Source organism: Colias eurytheme, chromosome 4 (genome assembly GCF_061535395.1).
Source record: "Colias eurytheme isolate Ceu_HAF_F1 chromosome 4, ilColEury1 Martin Lab GWU primary, whole genome shotgun sequence".
Classification (NCBI taxonomy): domain Eukaryota; kingdom Metazoa; phylum Arthropoda; class Insecta; order Lepidoptera; family Pieridae; genus Colias; species Colias eurytheme.
This window is the reverse complement of record NC_142983.1, coordinates 7,959,431-7,981,616: the sequence shown is the minus strand read 5'-3', so window position 1 is coordinate 7,981,616 and position 22,186 is coordinate 7,959,431. Positions and strand designations below refer to the sequence as shown.

Genomic DNA, 22,186 nt, shown 5'->3' with positions numbered 1-22,186 from the left:
ATTTTCTTTACACAATGCATTTGAAACAGCTTTTTACCAAAATCATCCCTATTAGCTGACACAAAGATTCCCGCATCAACACTTCGAAAAAACTTTACGACACCTCAAGCGCGTTAATTCCCAGACGGCGAACAATAGACTGCTGACGCGAGAGAAAATTAAAATGTATTTATTCGACTCGTATAAACTCAATATGAGTGGCAATAAAAAGAGGATGCAGCGAAAATAATAAAAGATAACCTTCAGTGAATGAAAGGGACCTGTAAAGAATGTTTGCGTAGTGGATAAGACGCGATCACGGGGACACCCTCGGGAAAAATTAATACCTTTTTACAGTGTGTCGCTTTTTAATATACTGCGATCAAAGATATTAATATTGTAGTGGATGGATTAGCATCTTGTTATAGTGTACCTACTCGAAACACTATATAGGGCTAGCTAGATTTGAATAGCGTAGGTTTTTGAATCTTAAAAAAATACTTTTATAGGTATATTATACTCATTTCTTTCACTTTAACTGGTAAGAAAGAAATTTACGTAGCTGTTTACGTATTTGTAGAGGTATGTAGAAACGGTTGTTTAGAAATAAGTCAGGTAAAATATCATCTGATTGTGAATAAGTCATTATAAATTATTTGCTTTGCTTGGTAATGATACTTAGATAATATGTCATTGCGTATATTTTATTTAACATGTTCATTTTATAAGTTTATCTTTTGTAATTGTTCTTTGCAAAGCAGTTATTTAGATTTGCTATAGAATTACTATTCACAGTACTATGAAATATCTTAAATATCAATGCATAAAATATTATTTGGATAAGAAATTCAACCAGAAATTCATTAAATAATTTCATCTCACATGACTTTCTGTAATGTGTCTAAAATCACAACATATGTGTCTTATTAACCAGGTACTTGAGCAAGGGTTCATTTCTAATTCAGTGTCGTTGCCGCCGTTAAGTCGTAGCAGAGCCTTTAAGTTGCTATGAAACATGGAGTAAGAAAACTAAATACATTGGAAAAACAATAATAAAAACATACATAACAACACAAGAATAAAAACATGCACTTATAAATACTTGTTTAAGGGCCGATTTTTCAATGCTTGGATAAAACTTATCCGTTCAATAAAGTATTACACGATAATATTAAAATGTCACGTAAACTGTCAAATACGGGCAATTAGAATACGTTTTTAAAATGGTAGTTTTATACATTATTCGACGAATAAGTTTTATCCAAGCTTTGAAAAATCGGCCCTTAATAATTAAAACAATTTAAAACATGTGAATAATATAGCAGTGTTATATTGTTTATTTAAAAATATAAAAATATTGTTATTTAGATTTCTATGATGCTATACTATAATTAGTCCGGTAGCTGTTTTGTCCGAATTTCTTTTTATAAGGATATTCTAATTTCAAAACATGATAAACATTTGGCGTTCGACCAAAAGTTTTTCACGCATCTACTATTTACATTTACTTTTACAATATTATTACAAACTGCTTTACATATAATTGCTACAGATAAATAAATAGAAATTTATATGCACAAGTGTATTTCCAAAATGAGCACATCCACATTTCGTACATCGTAGATTCACGGTATTACTCTGTGTTGTAACTTCATTTTGGTAAGTCTCGTTTCAAGAGTAGATTACAAGTAATTAATTTATAAGAATATGGCTGCTCGGAACACCATCGGAATTACCTGCCGTTAGGAAGGTCAAAATTATGCCTCATTTTCCCTTTAAGCATGGCTTTTGTATTGGTAGAACAATGTCGTTTATATTTTGTATTGATAGTTTCGGAGAAGATATTTAACAATTATTATCATAAAACAAAATTAACTAACGGTTTTAAACATTTCCTAAGTATGTGTATGAGTCATGGCTACTGACTGTCTTGATGACTCCTAACTATAAATATATGACTGTCTAGCCAGCTATCTTTGAATGAAAATCCACTAATTCTTTGTCTGTAATTATTTAATAATCTCAAAGAATTCTAATTACTTCAAAATATGACTTGTTTAGGAAATAATGGCAGTCCACATAACAATTCCCTCTGAAAATGTACCAAAATAGAAGTAGAATTATAGATACCTACAGAAATAGAAGTAGTAAAATACAAAATTGTATCTTATAAGAGGAATATAATTTAACGTCTTCAATCCCGTCTCGCTGTGAGTGCAAGCTGTTACATTTAATGCGTTGTTCGGTTCAGAATTAATGATTTTATTGCTGACAATTACTGTGGTTTGTGGATTAAATTGCACTTGTTTTACATTAAATTTATCTTCAAAACGTAGATTAAGTTTTATCGCAATTCGCTGTACACTTTACTAGCTGAAACTTCGGTTATATTTCAATTTGTTGACTAAAAAGTTATTGTTAGTATGTTTTGTATAAAGATCACTATAATATAAGATAGGTAGCATTCTTATTTTCTTAGCTTTTATTTTTTATTCAATAATAAAGGGCCTTTTAATTGAAACTATTATCACCGACATTTCTATTTAATTAAAAATTAAATTTTAGTCCATGTGTATCGTCACATATTCACGTCTTTAAATAGCTTTCATTCATATTAATCTGTATTAATAAGTAATAACTAAAACTTAATGCATTTTTAAATGACTCTATATCCATAAACGATTCTTTGTCTCTTACCTGTACCATCTCAAATTGAGTTCAACCGTCCCTACGTCCCCTGGGAACGATTAAACATGTAAACGTAACAGGATAACAAAGTATCAAGGAGTTTGGAAAAAGCTGTTCCCATTTAGCACGTACCTCGCAATGGCTGTGACACGTTTGCAGAAACTTAACGATCGGTGTCTTAATGTCAAGGTAACTTTGTAGTAAATGGACAAGAAAAATCGTACTGAATAAAGATTATATAACCTTAAATGTTTTTTATTTGGTTTGTAGACATTTAGCAGTATTTATTTGTCAAGATATCTTAACTATAGGTAATCTATTAAAAATAGCTAATCAATCAATATTTTTAAATACAGAAGCTGACATGGCAATATCATATTCAAACTCATTTTTTTAAATATTTCACCTCATTTCACTTGTATGAATAGAATTCACGGTAGGTCGAGATGATCTAAAATATATTTAAAATATAATTTGGAAAATCCAAAAGTGCACGCCTCATAATTTTTTTTAATAAATATTTATTAATTATTATTTTTGTTTATTTAATAACAATTAAACCACATCGAATCAGACCCTGAAAAATGAAAGGGTTCTATTCCTGAGCATACTCAAGCGTAAGAGAAAAAAAAAAACTCGATTAGTAAAGTATTTCGGTCGCTATCGTGTTAACAAGAAAAAGGATCCGCACATACAGACACACGGACGTCCAAGACAGAACTTTTTTAAACTGTTTTTTAACTAGTTTAAATAACAAAAATGACATCAAAAATATCATGAACGTTAAAAATAGTGTTTTTTCTTAATATGTGTGTGTATGTATTATCTTACAAGTGCAATGTATGATACATAAAGACATTTTAAGTTTGAAAAATCAGATGTTTTGCGCGAAGTGACAGTAGTACCCACCTCAACGCTTCGCTTATGAGGCGTGCAATATAATTATTATTTCAAATTTCGATTTGAAATGAATGAAGAAGGAAAATGTTATAGTTTTAATATCGCTGCTGTGAGTCAACGAACTTAATTTGTTATCACAACACCATAATCATTCTTTTATACTCATTAATGTCTTTTGTTCGCGAACAGTGATTATAATAATTAAAAGTTCTATTGTAAGTACCATCAATTCCATCTCAAAGGGGACATTAGTATTTTTACTGCTTTACAGCGTTATAAATGATGACTTAAGATTTTAACGAGCATTGTTATTCTCATTTATTTAGTTTTTTTTAGTATTTTTTATCGCCAGGTCTATTTAATTCTACTACAAGAGAAACTAAAGAAAAATAAATGCTTTTGATAAGCAAATTTAAAATAACCAGTGCTCCAATATAATATATATATACACTAAAATAATAAATGATTTAATTCACTGTTTCTATCGATCTCGATCTAATTTACCTACATACAAATCTTAAATCGTCTTTATAATATAATAAAGTACACTCGCGTCAGGCGTCTCTCAAAGTAGAGTAAAACCTTAGTAAAATAGAGTAAAATTCCAAACGTTGCCAACTTACAAAATGCCACAGACGTTTACGCGTCTTGTAAATACTTTAGGAAAATGTTCTTCGTTCTTATTACAACAATAATTGTCAAGTGCGGCGCGTAGCCGACTTTTAATTGATCCTCGAGGGCGACTTTACAGATAAAACTGGAATCAACTTTCTCTATTACAGTTTAAGAAAACCGCGCCGCTTTGTTTGGCCGATAACAAAATTTCCATGGCATTTACTGTAATGTGTAAGTGGTGTTAGGAATTATTATACGGATAAATACGGATATATCTGTTATGATAAGAAGAAGTAATCAAAAATTGCATTTTTTGTGAAGTTTTAATTTGGTAATCGTATCTAGTTTTAAACACAATCTCCGTCAAATAACTGCAGATGCCATTATAGCAAGTACAAACTTTAAAAAAATTATATCACTAAAGGTCTGTTACCTTTATTTACCTATATGCTGCCAAACTAATTAACACGTCAAAAACTACTTACAAGCAATCTCCAAAAAAGCTAGATGTAAAACATTTTCCTAAGTCTCGGCATTCTTACAAGCCGTCCCCCATGTAAAAAGGCGCCAAATTCATAATAAACCGTTTAGTATAAACGTGTAACAACAAAGTTCCATATTTTATTACGATCGTTATCGTAAAACCTCGCATCCGCGTTTAAAAGTTACCCGCCTATCCTTGCAACCCTTTATAAGATTTCATTTGGCATTCTAGTATGACTTAAGACAGTATTAATTTTAATTTCACTCTGCGTTTAATCTAAACACGCATAAAATTCTAATTTTATTTTAGTATTAATTTTTATTGGATCAATTTTTGATAATGCATTGATACCATTTATTTCATTAAAAATAATTAATTAGAAATCTTTAATTAGTATCATAATAAATTAACTAAAGGAAATATAAAATGATTCTTACCCTCGAGAAAACTTATTTTCTTCGAGCAAAACAAATAAATTACGTGATTAATTGTTAGGTAAGAAAATCGGAAGAGAGTTAGGCAATTAGAACGAGCTGTTTTCGAATTTATGTGTTTGCGTTGAGGAAACATAAAATTTATCTTACCTACCTGAAATAATGGCGAAAAGTATGGACATAGATGTACCAGCATACTAGAAAGATAGAAGAGTGAAAATTGGAAACCAATTAAAAGAATAGCTAAGTGAGTCAACGCTGGACTAATCGTTTTCCATTGTTCTTGGGACCACTATCTACGCTTGTGTAAAAGGGCTCTGGCAGAACACTAAAATGGACATTAATAAAACAGCCTGCCAAATGGAAAATGGTCACAAGAATAGACCTTAACATAGGAAAGGAAAAAAACAGGCTTACATTTTTTGATACGCTTGTATCATAGATTCCGAAATTCCGTTCTATTAATTTATTTCTATAAATCCTAAAAATACGTCAAATCTGTTATATTATATGCATTGATAAGAAATTTATTGATATAAGAAAAGAAAAACCACTCAGAACAGTCCATGTAATAATTGGGTACCGATGTATTGATGTAGACTGTGTAGAAATTCCCTTCCATGCATTATTAAACTCATGAAAAAGTTAACAATGCATTAAAGTCTGACTCGACGAACGTAATTATGAACGGCGGCTGCCAACTTTAGTCAGCGGAAAATCGATTGGCTATTGAAAAGCGATTTCCATTGCCCATAATATATCTTCCTAGCCCATTCTATTGGTCTCGGCCTCAGTTTCCACAGATAGTGCAAAACATACACTGTGACTCAGACGTGCGGTACGAACGTGACAATTGACAGCTAAGCTGCAAGATATGTTTTACTCCTTTTGCCTCCCCGTAGATATTCGCACACGCTGCAATTCCGCTTTCTGACGACGTTATTTTTTAATCAAATATATCCGGAACGGGTGACGGACGAAAGGGTCACAGCGACAATGTAAAACTAAAAGGAAAAAGCGGCCTTTTAAGCAAATAGAGGCGAGACGAAGTTGATTGGTTTTGTTAGCGAGCCAGTTGATTGGCACGGACGTAAACAATAGGCCCGATGTTTAAGTTGAAAGGACAATTGAGATACTCAACGACATATACAATGTGAACAACGTTTGAGCGGCTTGTTTTCGGTGTAACGACTCGACTAGTGTTTTGGAAAACATATTTTGCTGTTGACAAACGCTCTACGCGTGAAAAATGGGCTTACAATTTTTACCAGTAAATGGAGAGAAAGTGCCACGGCAAATAACAGAGAAATTGAATTAGCTTTAGTGAATGTCATACAAATTGTTTGTGCAATGGAATTTAAAAATGTTAGTTTACTGAATACTAAACTTATGATATAATCTGCTCATAAAAAATAGGATAGGTTAATAAATTTTCCTTAAAATTATTCACGGTGAGTAACCGGGCGACCATAAATCAGGAGTCCTCAGCCGCTATCATGGGTCCATTAGCAGTGTTGTTCGCCTTCTTAATACTGTTTTATTTAGTGAAATTTACAGCTAGATTTTAAGCAGAATCAGTTGCTGTTGTTTTCAGAAAGTATCTAAATTAAACAATATCATAAATATTTTTCTTATGTTATAAATATCATTTCGTGTCATTTAATTGTATAATTTATTGTGTAAATAAAATACTTAAGAATGATACAATCATTATTTTCGTTGATATTTAAATGTAAAAACAGCACAATAAACCACGTATCTCTCTTCTGATACACAATTCAATCTACATGTGAACAAACATCTCAGTAAGAATAAAATAAACTATGTTTTCTCATGCAATAGGAAACAGTGCGAATCGTTTAATTTCCTGGGCGAATCGGCTTTCGTGTTTCACTCCCTTCTCAATACATATCGAAGATTATACATATAGCAATTTTATCGTGTAATCTTCAATATAAAACAGAGAAATATTACACACTAGCTTGGCCCGCGTAGTCAAAGAAAAACCCGCATAGTTCCGTTGTGAGATTTCCTGGATAAAACCTATCCTAGATCCTTTCTCAGGTCTCAAGCTATAATTATTATCTGTAGCAAATTGCATCCAAATCGATTTAGTGGTTGCACGTTAAGAATAAGCATACTGAGTTACTTTCGCATTTATAATATTTGAATTTTTTTATTTTATAAAAACACATTTATCAAATAAATTACTTTTATATCAATGCACGCACTTGAATGCGTACCCCGACTTGAATAAATTTGACCGTGGTCCGAGAATTCCTCTCATTACCGCGTATTTATGTGAGATAAAAATATTAGGGACACATTTAATCGGCTACGGATGAACAAAGTACCCTTACTTTACGGATTTAATTTTATGAAATTTAATTTCTATTCTGCTAAGCATGATATACACCGCTGTTGATATTTTGTTTTGGGTAATTTATGCCAAGAAGGTTTGGTTTCATAATTACTGTTAGATTGTTTAATGTTTAGTTACTACGTAGCGATGTAAGTATTATTTTGAACTCTATTTTATAGCTGTTGTTATCAGTTACGTTAACTTTGTTATATTATCTAAATAATAATATGGTGTAGATACAATTCTTGAAATACGTATTAGGTATGCAGTTCTTTATAAAAATTAGGAGAAGATACTATTCATACTATTGATTCATAAGTTGAACAAAAAAGCCCTACAAACTGACATTTATCAAAAACACCATAAAGTCAGGACGTTGTTTAGGACAGTTTTAAATGCTTAAATTAATTTCCCCTGATTTTCTTTAAGAAGTTGTAACTTGCCAAGTGGGGATAATGCGATGATATATAAAAAAAGGTCCCAGTGAGCTGGGCCCCTAATAAATTATACCCTCGATAACAATGGGCTTTTTTCAAGGGCTTTGTTGCAACTTTTGATATCACCTGAAAGTATTTGGATGTGAAATAGCTGGCGTAAAATGATATTTTTTATTTATAGGCTGAACTGCTGCAGTGTTTAGTAATATTTGTATAAGAATAATTATTAAATGACAAGCTCTGTAAATTTTTAATATAGTTATTTTCGTACTAAGTACATAATATTACGTGTAATTTCATTGAAGCAAAATTACATTTAGTAACAATAAGTTTGTACCGTAACAGAATAAGCTTATTTAAAAAAAAAACATTAATAATTTAATTCTTCAAAGCAAACAAAACCATTTAACAAAGCTCAAAATAAGCAATAAATTAAACCGCTTACCTTTAGAACCCAAACAAATACAATAAAATACGCAAAAACTAATATCTCAGTAATAGCTAATACCCAATGGTCCATAAAGTGAATATCCACAACTTATAGTGGCCAGTTTGTCACACATAACGCGCAGTTCTTTGTGCCGAACTATAAAAAATAAAGCCCTAATATCGTTAAATGTTCCTTCGGGGAGTGACTGGTCAATGCGGAAAATAAGAGAAATGGTAGGGCTGTCACAAGGAAATAAACGTAGGTATATGTACACTTATATTATCGAGTTTAATTTTTAATACATAACATGTTATTTACTTTGATTTACCCTAAATAATTTAGAGAGTCAATAAACAGAAGTTGGGTCATATCGAAGATTGTTAAGTTGCAGATTTATTAATAGAGATGTTTCATGTATAACTTTAGTATTAGAAGCTACCGCAAAGTCTTAAGAACCTACCTGTCAAAATAACTTAAAACCATTATAATTAAATATTCTTTTTAACGTGATAACGTTTTTAAAATCGTTTTAGTCGGGTGACATGTTCAGAAACTTGTGTCACACCAAAACCTCACGAGCGCGATCGCAGGTATAACGAGAGAGAGACGGACCGATCTCCCGTCTCATCTCGAGCGCTGCCACCAACAAGACGTTATCACGTAAACATCTCGATCGTAAACCTACTTTACAAACAACCATTTTTTTATTTTCTATCCAAAAGCTACATAAAAGTCAGTACCATCATGTAGATAAGCACATGTAAGTACTCGAAAATAAATAAAAAATAAATAAAAAAATTATTTGCACACACTGTTCAAAAGTGACAACCATAAACAAAGGCAACTGTGAACAATTTATATCGTAATAATCCTCGCGGACATTACGGAGCGTCGGCTGCCGATACTATCGGTGACCGTTGCTAGTTTGAGGACAAAAAACGACCTCTCATTTATCGAACACTTCGCGGTGACAGCCCATCAGCTCCCGAAATGGCTGACGGAGCTCTCGTAAGCATTTTGCGGTGTAAAACTGAATTAAAAGCTACTATAGAGTATTGGTGTTGAACGATTCTGCTACTAATCGACAGGTTCTAAATGCTAGTGAAGATAAATCTTGGCGCCTTTTCAGAACTTTTCATTGAAAATTCATATTATAAAGTATGTAAATGTAATGTGTGCATAATATAATGTACTTATGCAAAAAAAATCCAAATAGGTAATCAGGGGCATTACCAACAAGCGAGGATACTAGCCTTAGGTGGGTAAGCAATGTAGAGAAGGCGGATCACACCCTGACCTGTAAAAAATATCGATTAGTACCTACAACTGCATCTTTTTTGTACTCTGTTTACACGGTTTTAAAATTCATTAAAATATTATTCGCGTATGAACGAAAACTTCATATCAATTTCTTTTATTTGCAACGTAAACAATCCCATTGTGATGTAATTGAAAAATCGCTGCCTCGAACTACGATCAGCGGGCTACATTATTCAGTCGACAATCACGTGAATTTCCGAAAAACGAAGTAAAAACATTCCGCTGTTGTTCCTCGACGATCTGCTGTATAAAAAATTCAGTGACTTAATCGCAACGGTGACCAAACAAACTCCATTCGATTTGCGAAACCATGATAGTTCGCAATTTATCCGGCTCATTTGTGAAACATTCGAGCAAATAACCTTTTTAAAGAATAACTGATGTCTAGACTCGTGTTTGTCTTTCTTTTACTGAACTCATTTAACTTTGCACACTTATTTTGGGATTGTTCTAGCAAACAGAATAAGTTTGGGGTTGAGCAATTTTTTAAAATAACGTAATATAGAAAATATGCAATCTAGAAAATATGTTTTCAAAAAAATCTAAAATAATGTGCAATTTATTATATGGTAGACAATATTGTGGTAAAATTTAGTTGAAATATTTAAGAAAAATCTTGCGTTTCACTTATCACTTATTATAGATACATTAAATATTAAAATGGCTTAGCAAATTTACTGCTATCCGCACATTACCTACTTAAAATTTTGTTAAAATTAATATTTTTTCCGCACAACTGTTATTGGACACGACTGATCCCCAATTCAATTAGGGTATCCTCGCAAAGCAAATATCTTTGGGAATTTTTCCTGATAATTTTTCTTGAGCATATGCGGGCAGAGCATACCCGTTCCCGTCGCATGGGGGAAAACTCGCTAACTCATCAAAACAATAAACAAAGTATCGGGGCCCTATTTTATTATATTATTATGCACGCCGCCCTATGATTTACGCTGCATAACATTTTATGTGCAAAATATTTTTATTCGGCTACCAAGAAAATTTAACGGAAAACGTTAGCGTTTATCTCATTTAACCAAAATTTTTCATTCTAGCTGATATTCTGTATAAATTAAAATATGTTGTTGATTTTGATGGCTTTTTCACAACAATTTGGTTTGCAGTTTGCACGCCGTCGCTTAAAATTTGCCACTATTGTCGCCTGAGACCACAAGACATTCTTAGCCGATAAAACTTCACATTTTGTTTATCCAAACTTTAACAGAACCGCTAATTAGATAAACCTGTATTCTAGAATCTAGACCGTCTATGTGTCCACAAGCCCACATTTGTTTTACCTCCTCCACACAAATAAGGTCCCATTTAATTCTCACACGAAGTGTTTTTCTGTAACCGCAAGATTATCAATCAAGGAGCATTCCCGGTACAAATTTATCACGAGCGTCTTATTGTGAAGCCGGATAACACAATATCCATCGGATATCCGGAGGGGAGCTCGACATCATATTTTTATCATCATTATGTCAAAAAAATTGTTAACTAATGGTGGACATTACTCGAATTTAGTGGGTATAAACGGTTATCTGGAAGCTTAAGTGCTTACTAATTATAAAAAGTTAGTTTAAACATACATAACTATGGAATATTATATTTTAAAATATTATCTGTATTTAGTTTTAATAATAATAGTACGATTTATTTATCCATACAAATTATAAATTTATCTGTTTAGAGCTTGAAAATTTACACCATACTTTTTGTATAACTTCTAATTAAAATATGCTAATCTAGTGCATAATACTAAGCATAATAAACACAAGTATAAATTAATACCTATCTACTATTGATAAACGGTTGATAGGTCTACGCCCATTTTTAAAATACATAAAATTAAAGTCACTAAATTATTAAACTCTACCATTTACACAAATTATGTTTTTTTAAACGCGGTTTCATCCATAATAATCTTTCGGTTCGCGTATTTTGATTCCGTCCCGCGGTGTTTTTAACGCGCGATGCATATTATTGCCTGATTAATGATTCCACAGTCACCTACTCAAGATCTCATAAAAACAACTGCAAATTTTTCCAAAATATTATAAAAGAATTAATAATATTATAATGTGCAAAACAACTGAACTATTATAGCCATAGACATGAATTATAGATATACAATATAATTGCGTATACTTATGACTTTTTCTAGATTTTTGTATCGTTCTTTCAGTCACTTCACTGTCACTTTCTGGAAGAGATCACTTTCAGTGATAATGCCGCTTTCTGTGCTGTATTTCTTTTAGAATTATTTTTGTTTGTATTGTTTAATTAATTTATCGGCGCAATAAGGTAAGGAAATAAATAAATCATTTCACGATCTGGGCAATATTAATTACTAACATAGTTATTAACTCTAGCCATGATAGAGCTAAGTGGCTTTAACTAAGGTAACTATTATTTTTAATTGTGTTTCTTTATGTAATGTAAGATTATGGGCATAGTAAAATCATAAAAATTAAATCAGTCATTTCATCTGATTATTATTAACATATTCGAACTTACCTTATCGTATAGGAGCTACCGACGTTGACAAGTGAGAATTTTAGTATAGTTGGTTCTTTGATATACTGTTCCTCTTGCTATTTCGGTAAGAGTCCGGGCTGTCTGGCTGGTCGCAGTGGTTGCGTTTAGTAGTGCGCATCTTATCTGTACAGGATAATTTCCTTAATTTTAAGTCATTTTTTAACGCGTAATTTTTAATATTTTGCCTTTAGATAGATTCATCAGACATAGTTTTTTTATTGCAAGACGTTTTTTTCGTTGTTAAATAGGTGCCAGACGCAATGTTTTATTTCGTTTTTATAAAAAATTCAAATTATTTTAGAATGTCTGTAAATTTCATATTATGTTCTTCAAACATAATATAATCTAAAATTAATTAACCAGACGCTAATTCGATTGTTAAGTATTAAATAATGTGTATAAATAAAAAAAAGTAATGAAGCATGCAGCTCATCAGCTAGTGTATTTTAATTATGCGACAGGAAATAATTGCAAGAATACAATATTATTTATATGTACTTGTTCTTATAAATAAATCTAAAATGAAAAAAAAAACCATAAAAGTGAAAAATAAAATATTAAAGTTACCATACATTGAAAATAGAATAAAATCTATATCAATGAAGGTTAAACAATTACATTGTTAAATTTAAAAAGCCATCTTCATAATCATCATCATCATCACACACCACACCACACACGACACACACACGTGAACACACATACACTCGCATGTTTAAGTTTGTATTGAATTTAACTAAAGTAGTTAGCATGAATTTATATAGCTAGTATACTAGCGGTCCGCCCCGGCTTCGCCCGTGGTACCTACATGTTTAAACTACCTATCTCTCAAGTTGGATCGAACTGCACATGGTGTGCGAATTTTATTATAATCGGTTAAGTGGTTTAGGAGTCCATTGAGGACAAACATTATGACACGAGATTTATGTGTATATATATTAAGATTAATGAATTAATATTGTTATCATCATCACTACATGGTATAAAACAAAGTCGCTTTCTCTGTCCCTATGTCCCTTTAAATCTTTGAAACTACGCAACGGATTTTGATGCGGTTTTTTTAATAGATAGAGTGATTCAAGAGGAAGGTTTATATGTATAATAACACCCATTAAATAGTGGAAAAGTACTGTTATTTTTGAGGTTTCTAATGTGATGTCGTAAATAATTACATTTTTTCCACATACAGTGCAAACGCAGGCTGAACCCTACGAGTTTTATCAAAATAATGTACTAACTATAATAGTACACATTGAAAAGGTCTACAGAAAAGTCCGTGATGGTATATGTCTATCTCTTATGGATAACCCACAATAACTTTTTTTTGTCATTTACTTTTTACGACAAATAATAATGGCTAATTTTCGAAGCGATTTTAACCAATAGGTACAGCATTAATCCTTAACCAATTAAAGACCTTGAATACATTGTTCATTTAATATAGATCTATATGGCCCTTTACACCGTATGATTTAAGTGAATATTTTCGAAGATATTACAGATTTAAAAATTGCGGGACGTAGCGTTTGCGGCGGTACCGGCCGGCCGCCCGGCTATATATTTTATACCCGTGAGAAGCCGGAGCGGGCCGCTATGTATTTATATTCAACGTTCACAGTTTTTCTGTAGTGTATTTAGTATCAGCATGTTGATTGTTGCACCCGTGCGAAGCCAGGGCCAGGCGGGGCGCTAGTTAGTTATAAAAAAAATTGTTTTGTATAGAAGATTCTTGATGTACCCTAATAGTTTATTTTTTAGCCTAAGGAATAAAATGTACCAATAGAAGGTACTTGTTCCCACAACACAGGGAATCCTAGAGTAGGAACAATTGAATTTCTATGCATCGTATATTTTCGAAAAAAAAAAAGTTATTTTTTATTGTTATTTAATTTTCGCGGCCGACCCTTTCTATCTCTCTTGCACTTTAAACTATCTCTCCATATACACAATCATCAAATTGTTATACTTACCTACTTTCACTACGTGTTTATTTATACATATTTAATACTTAACAATCGAATTAGCGTCTGGCTAATTAATTTTAGATTATATTATGTTTGAAGAACATAATATGAAATTTACAGACATTCTAAAATAATTTGAATTTTTTATAAAAACGAAATAAAACATTGCGTCTGGCACCTATTTAACAACGAAAAAAACGTCTTGCAATAAAAAAATTATGTCTGATGGATCTATCTAAAGGCAAAATATTAAAAATTACGCGTTAAAAAATGACTTAAAATTAAGGAAATTATCCTGTGCAGATAAGATGCGCACTAAAAAACGCAACCACTGCGACCAGCCAGACAGCCCGGACTCTAACCGAAATAGCAAGAGGAACAGTATATCAAAAAACCAACTATACTAAAATGACTTTTTTTTTAACGTTAATAGCTCCCGTACCATTAGTAATGATGGTAATAATTGACAATCATCACTTTCCATTTAATTTCTATTTATTCGAATACGTTATTAACGGACCTTTGTATTTTATTTTTATCGTTTTTAAATCATGAAATCAATAAGTTTCAGTCCTTATATTACTTGTGTGCTACATTTTGCGTCTTCCGGTTTCGTATTCCGTAGTCCCTGTTCTATATCTTCGATAAAAAGCTAATAGTTACTATACTGAACAACATAGGTATGCTAAGACGTCGGTCCTATGCAATAATTATAATATTATAGGTGGGTCTTAAAACTTCAGATAAGATGTTCTAGGTCTTCCATCTTTACAAATCAACTGAAAATTCTCATGATAACTTTTTCTAAGAGGTAAGGCACTTCTATATTTCTTATATATTATTTTATACATGTATGATTAAAAGAAACTGAACAGATTTTAGTTTTGAGTTTAATAAGGTGTCCGCTTGGATTAAAATAATAATGTTAAAAATAAAACGTATTCAAAATCAACAACAGGCACCAAAAAGTGAAACACATATTAAATAATTATAAAGTGCTACCTTGAACCTTCTCAGCTATTGCCTATCTTTTTTAGGTTTAATCGTTACAGAGCCTGAATTAAGATTATAAATATTACCTAGTTTTAACCTAATTCGTGCCGAGATAAAATAAATTATAATCATTTGAATGTTCTGAAGCATATGCTAATCGTGTTTTATAAAAAATCAATTCAATGATAATAATATTATGTGAAGTAACAATGTAAATATTCTTATGAAATAATTATACCTACCAATCCAGATAATATTCATTGTTGTTTAATTTTAATTATGAAGTATTAAATATTTGTAACAAAAAACTTCAAGTTTAATAAGCCATCTTCGTTATATTATAACCATGATTAAATTCTCGTATGTGCGATTAAATCTCACCCCATTGGTATTTATCAATCGTCTAGAAAGTTAGACCGATCAATATGATTTGCCATATTACCCATTGTAATCCGGCCAAATGAAATATTACTTTTTTGTAAAGATCTTCTCTTTAAACTCGATATCCTGAATTTGGACGTGTTACAATGAATTGTCTCGCTTCGCGGAATCTCGGCTTTCAGCAATGAAGACGGTTTTGGGCGTGTTCCTTTTAGACCACGCCCATTGGATGGGCGTTCCTTACAATAATATTTCAGTCTATAAAATATTATATAATAGCATACTGAAGGATAATTATATTATAGACGATATCATTTTTACAAACCGAAAATTTAATTGTGTTCTGAAAATTGAGCAAACGTAATCTGAATGATTTCTGAAAAATCCTGCCTGAAAAGAGTGGAACATTTTAAACAATTTCATTTTGTCGACGTCCATTTTATTTTTTACATCATATAATCTCTAGACATTGCATGTTTATTAAAGATTGGAAAAAAAATGATACATTACGATTTTCTGAATGCTAGATATTAATTATATATGGGCTAATATGCATATCGAAATTTTCACAAAATTACGCTTTTCCGAACAAATACACAATATTCGATTTAGTAGATTATGTAGGTTTTTCAATTTGACTCTACTTTTTTATCTTTTTTGATAATTTTAAACCGTCATTTATTTTATAACAAAAAATATATAACCTGCCAAACACTTTTAAATTCTATAAATGTATGAATACACCCTTAAAACCGTCCTTATTCACATTCACAATGCTTCACTTATTATAAACTTTTGACACTGCCTCTTTCTTCACCACTGCACTAAGTCTGGAAGGCGGAGTCTAACCCCGATTTTCCTCCCGAAGTTTTCCGAACACGACCGAGTTCTATCACACTGAAATGAAAACCAGTATTCCAAGACCTCCCCCGCTTCATACTACAACCAGTATTCTAATACATGTTACGCCCGCAGCAAGGGGAGTGGGAGGTCTATGTAAAATGGTAGAGCTGTGGGAGAAAATGCATGAAAATTGAGGGATGAGTGAAGGAATTTTCCAGGATCTGTTACGTAACGTCAGTTGAGTGTAGACCGTGGTGCAGGGAGCACGTTTCTATTGTTTTACCGGTACACAATAAACAACAACAACGTGTTGACAGACGTAAACAAGTTACTTGGGCGGTTTTTGAGATTGATTGTCGATTTCAGGTAAGATTTTGGAATGGTATTATTTTTTGTGAACTGTGCGATACTATTGTTATTTTTATATTGTTTTTTTATGAATGCGTATTAATTTTGCATACTAAAATATTATTAAATATTTCTATGTATTGATTGGTTATTATTTATGTATACTGAAGCAAAGTAATGATTTAAAATATTAGATATAAGTATAGAACAAATAACTTTACCTCTTTTGCAATGCAAAATAATTTCTAAAAAATTAAATGAAACGTTCATTTAAAAAAGAGAATTTCATGATTGATCAAGATTTATATTTTTTACTGTACCTACACCTGTTGTTATTTTTCATAGGTACTAATTTTATTTTTTTGTAGATTTATCTAAAGCAGATTACAAATTTACAGAAACATTAAACTATTTATTAATTTATGAACACGTAAGCAACTAATATTGGTCAATCTATAAAATAATTTTAATATTCATATCGTTTACGATCCCACCTCCATCTTAAAAGACGGCGTGACTAGGTATATGAGCAGTGGTGAAAAATTATCATCAATCACCACCACGATATTTTTCCATTCTCTTATTAAACTCATATTTAAACTCTATCTATCTATCTATAAAATATATTATGAACAGTACATATATATACAGTTAAACTATTATTTTAATCTTTGAAAAATTATAGAGCCGAAAGCTTTTATAGGTACAACGGTTGCAAATCATTTCGCGGCCCGGATACCTACCTGAATTTTAATAACATTAATCATTCTCAATGAAAAATGAAAAATAAATATAAATTGCAAACAATCTATTCAACTGAATAGACACGTATTTTGATAACATTATTTATATACAGGGTGTCCCACTATTGGTATACTAAGCACGAAGGAACTTGTAGTTTTGCATACACTGATCACGAAAAAAATACTAAAACAACGAAATTACATTAAAAAAGTTTTGCTGAATTTTTCCTGAAAATCCATGTTTTCTCCTCTAGCTTCGCGCAGCCGGTAAATACCGCTTCGCTATTGTGAGCATTTTGTCTATGAAAACATAATCTTAAACGATAGGTCACGTGCTGGTAGCAAAGCAGGGTGGGTTGCTTGTTAGGGGTGTACACATAGAGTTTTAAGAATTCATCTATTTGAAAAAAAACTGTGTCTGGAATTTTATTAATATTTTTTACGTAGTCAGCGTATGCAAAACTATAAGCTCCTTTGAGCTTAGTATACCAACATTGGGACACCCTGTATAAGACAACTTATTCCAATTTTATTGCACTAACAACTAAACATTTAGATAAACGCGGTAAAAGTTTCTCCTACATATATATCGATTAAACTAATTGTTTATTGTATCGAGGGCACCCTTGTTTACGTCTCCCCTCTGTTTACTGTTTACCTCCCTCCCTGCATCGCTATGCACCTTTGAAGACACGTTTTTGTAAAATATCTTAAACGTGTTTGCTATGATAAAATGAAAAGTTTGGTATTTTTTATTGCAATAATACATTGATGTATAAATATTGTTATTATAATAAACTCAAAAAATATTTTACTATTTTAAAATAATTATGGATCTAAAGTAGCTAAATGGATGAGTAAGAATTTATTGTTACTTATAAAGATTCAATTTATTGATAACATAGTTTTATAATTTCACAAATACCTACCAATTGTATAAAGTCATAATCTTTAGCATTACGTTTGTCTGTTTGAATGAATTGAATGTTTATTCAACGTTAATACCAAAGACGCAAGATAGATACCTAATAAAAACTCTACACCTAACAATCTTAAAAAGCATTGATAGAATCTTGAAAGAACCTTCTTATACCTACAATCTACATACCATATTACTATTCTATTATTTTGAAGATATTAAACAATAAGTGATTTAACAATAAGTTTAACTAGTAAGAGTTTTACTTACACCTGACGAAGATGTTCCGAAACCGGTTGTAGTTTATTGTAATAAAAATATAAATAAAGTGGAACTAGTAAAGTGTGTGTTTCTATATAGTACTACAAAATGCAGTTCCATGAAGAAATAACAATACGAAGTATAAATTATATTATACTTATCCAGTTAATATCTCCAAATAGAGTTCTAGAGGCTAGTATAAAAAATCGGCGAGAGTCATTTTAAAACGCCTTAATTAGCCACTACCGCAAGACTTCAAATATTTCTTCTTATTTCTAATTAATTACATTAATTCAAAAAATAAAATATTCATCACAAAACATGACTAATTAAAGAAAAGCTGATCTGAATATTTGATTGTTACCAGAGGGTAATAAGCTAACCGCGGCGTGGTTTAATAATTCAGAGATTTAAACAATTGAATCTGAGCACGATACCTGTATTAAATATGTAAATTAGTTATTTATTCAAGTCTCACTTAAAGGGGAGCTCTTTATGAAAACTTTCTAATGCGAATTCGTGACACTGTGTCATGTAAAACCACTTTGTGGAAGTGATTTGTGGGAAAGTGTCACGTTTCAATTCAATTTTAATTTGAAATTCAAGATATCTCTTGTAAGTTGTATCTATTAAAAAAATGAATGAAAGGTTCATTTCAGTATAATTTAAATAACACAACATATGTACCTAACACCATTTAAAAAATAACTATGAACACCATCGCTGATCGCTTGCCTATAAAGTACACAGATATAACTATTTTTACCCAATTATGAATAACTAGATTTCCGCCCGCGGCTTCGCCCGCGTTTTCAAAGGAAAACCCGCGTAGTTCCCGTTCCCGTGGGATTTCCGGGATAAAACCTATCCTATGTGTTAATCCAAGTTACCCTCTATATATGTGCTAAATTTCATTGTAATCGGTTCAGTAGTTTTTACGTGAAAGAGTAACAAACATCCATACATCCATACATCCATACATCCATACATCCATACTTACAAACTTTCGCCTTTATAATAGTATATTAAGATTACGAAATTACATATTATATTAAATTTTTATTCATACAACATTAAATTAATAAAGTTATAATTAGTTTTTAAAAGGTTACAAATTTTTGATATTCATCTAAAGGCGGCAATAGCCGAGCTAATCAAAATTATTAATTGAAGAATATTAAACAATAGCAAGATATCGTGGGCGGTCTCCCTTGAGAATCGTTTCATTTAGATTATTTATAATTTCGCCGGCCCAAGATGTCGGAACAAGCTAATTTCAAAAATAAATATTGGCTCAATCAAACCGCTTCGAATGGACTGTAATATTACAGTCATTGTTGCTCCGCCTTAGCTTCTCTAACTTATTATAATAACCCCATTCTGTCTTCAAATAACCATAATTTTATTTCAGGTTTGTGAAGGCTTACGGATCAATTCAAATTTAAGGAAATAAAAATATATTTAGATTTAATCAAACTATGTAGAATATAAAATATGAAAATGCATTAAAAACCTTGTCAAACACCTATCGTCTCTTCAATATAAATTGTTGCTAAAGAAAATCAATCCATTTATCCAAAGATTACTTAATTAAATTGTTTTCTAAGTATTTAGTCTAACTATAGGCATATACCTTTAAAAAAAATCGAAAATAGTATAATACCATCTCTATATACACTTTATATTACAAAAGCTTGAAGATAAGCGAAAGACAAGATCTGAAAAGGAAGAAGGTGTATTGTTTTCAATAAATTAAACGTAGGACAAGGGCCAGCTCCGCAAACAGCCGGCGGCCTCCGTCAACACAATTATTATACTCGGACAGCCACCCTTGTTGATAAACATACTCTAAATAAATTAACTCGTCTCTAATATAGAAATGTTTATTGTAATAACAGTTTTGGGCATAAACTTGGATATTTTATTCATTTATTATCTTACATTTAATAATATAATAATATCACGAAGCAAGGGGGCAGGAGAATTATTACTATAAATTAGATTATACTTAAACACTTAAATAACTTAACTTTTGTTACAGATCATAAAAGATGAGCGCGCCGACAACCGCCGGTGCTCGTACCAAGAAACAAAACCACGCCAACATACCTTGTCCCATTGAAGATTGCGCTCGCTTCACATATGGAAAATTACCTGATCATCTCACCAAAATACATGGACTGACTGGAGCCGAACGAGACGCTCTCAATGAACAACAACGTAAACGATTCTTCAACGGTGAACTTTGCCAAGTTCGCTTTTTGAAAGAATCAGCTATTAGAGATCTTTGGGGGTCCGATTACGACGATCCACGGATCAGAGCAAAAATACATCAAAGTTATGCCCTAGTGAAAATAAGAATCATACCTTTAGCTGCTACTCAACGCAGTCGTCCCCTAACAGAGCAAGATGCGAATGTTCTAACAGCTTATAATGCAAGAACGGCTCCGAGACCAGCGCGTGTTCAAAGAACAAGAACCAGAGCTAGACCGTACACTGTGCCTGAAACCAGTTCTATTGAAAGTCGCGTGTCCAGTGAATCAAGCGAGGGTGAAGACAGTGCTCGCAGTTCATTGCCTCTATCACCTCCACCGTCGTCACCGTCACTGCCACCATCGCCAGCTCCATATGAATTACAACCAGTAGAAACACGGTTACAAGACATATTTGATTCTAAAATTGACGCAGGTTACAAAGCGGTCATTGATGATATGAAGAAGACGATGGCCATGGGTCGAACGCTAGGAACAAGGAAACGAAAAATCTACAGAACATACCGGCGATACGCAAAACGATTGATCGCGTTCTTACATCGACAGCACTCACCACTAGCGTATGATGTTGATGTCCTCCTGTGTGGAGAGAGACAAGTTTGTGCTTTCCTCGAGCGCATAAGCAGCGAGCATAAAACAAAAACGCTCAGAAACTACATCGTAGCCGCGATAAAATTGCTTGATTCACGCCTTTTCGCCATTGAAAGAGACCCTTCGTGCAAGGAAAAAGTTGTATCAATGACACGTGTTTATGAAGTTTTGCTTGGACGCTTGAACGATTGTGATCGACTGCTTGCACAAAAAGAGATAATTTGCCAAAAGGAAACATTTGAAAATGATGATTTAGCTCAAGAATTCCACGGGAGCTATGACGAACTTGTATAATTATAAAGACGAATCGATGAAAAAATATTGTGTATTATTATTATTACGAACTTTTTTATTTGTAAATAAATATTTATTTTCTTTTATATCGGCCTACATGTAGAGTACCTAATAGACCGGGAGATACTGACACAAAATTTCGAGTCATTTGTAACAGGATGCCGGTTCTACAGGGGTCTTAGTACGCAATGACAAAAAGGAAAATGATGGTGTGAACGCTGGTACCGGTGGCTTAGTCGCGTGGGCGTTAGTCGAACTCGTCGGAAAATAGCGAAAGTCAAACGATTTGTAACAGTATGGCACTTATTTTTCCTGTAAGTTTGAGGATCAACGAATATAAATACAAAATTTCAAAGATCTAGGTGTTGGAAATTTTCACTTATATA

At 32.0% G+C, this 22,186-nt stretch overlaps 1 protein-coding gene across 1 annotated transcript; it reads left to right on the top strand.

Moving 5' to 3' along the window:
* Positions 1 to 20,693: 20,693 nt before the first annotated feature.
* Positions 20,694 to 21,829, top strand: LOC149909098 (uncharacterized). Its single transcript, XM_090120228.1, has one exon. The coding sequence runs from the start codon at positions 20,694 to 20,696 to the stop codon at positions 21,798 to 21,800; it is 1,107 nt and encodes a 368-aa protein (XP_089976354.1). The 3' UTR covers positions 21,801 to 21,829.
* Positions 21,830 to 22,186: the final 357 nt, after the last annotated feature.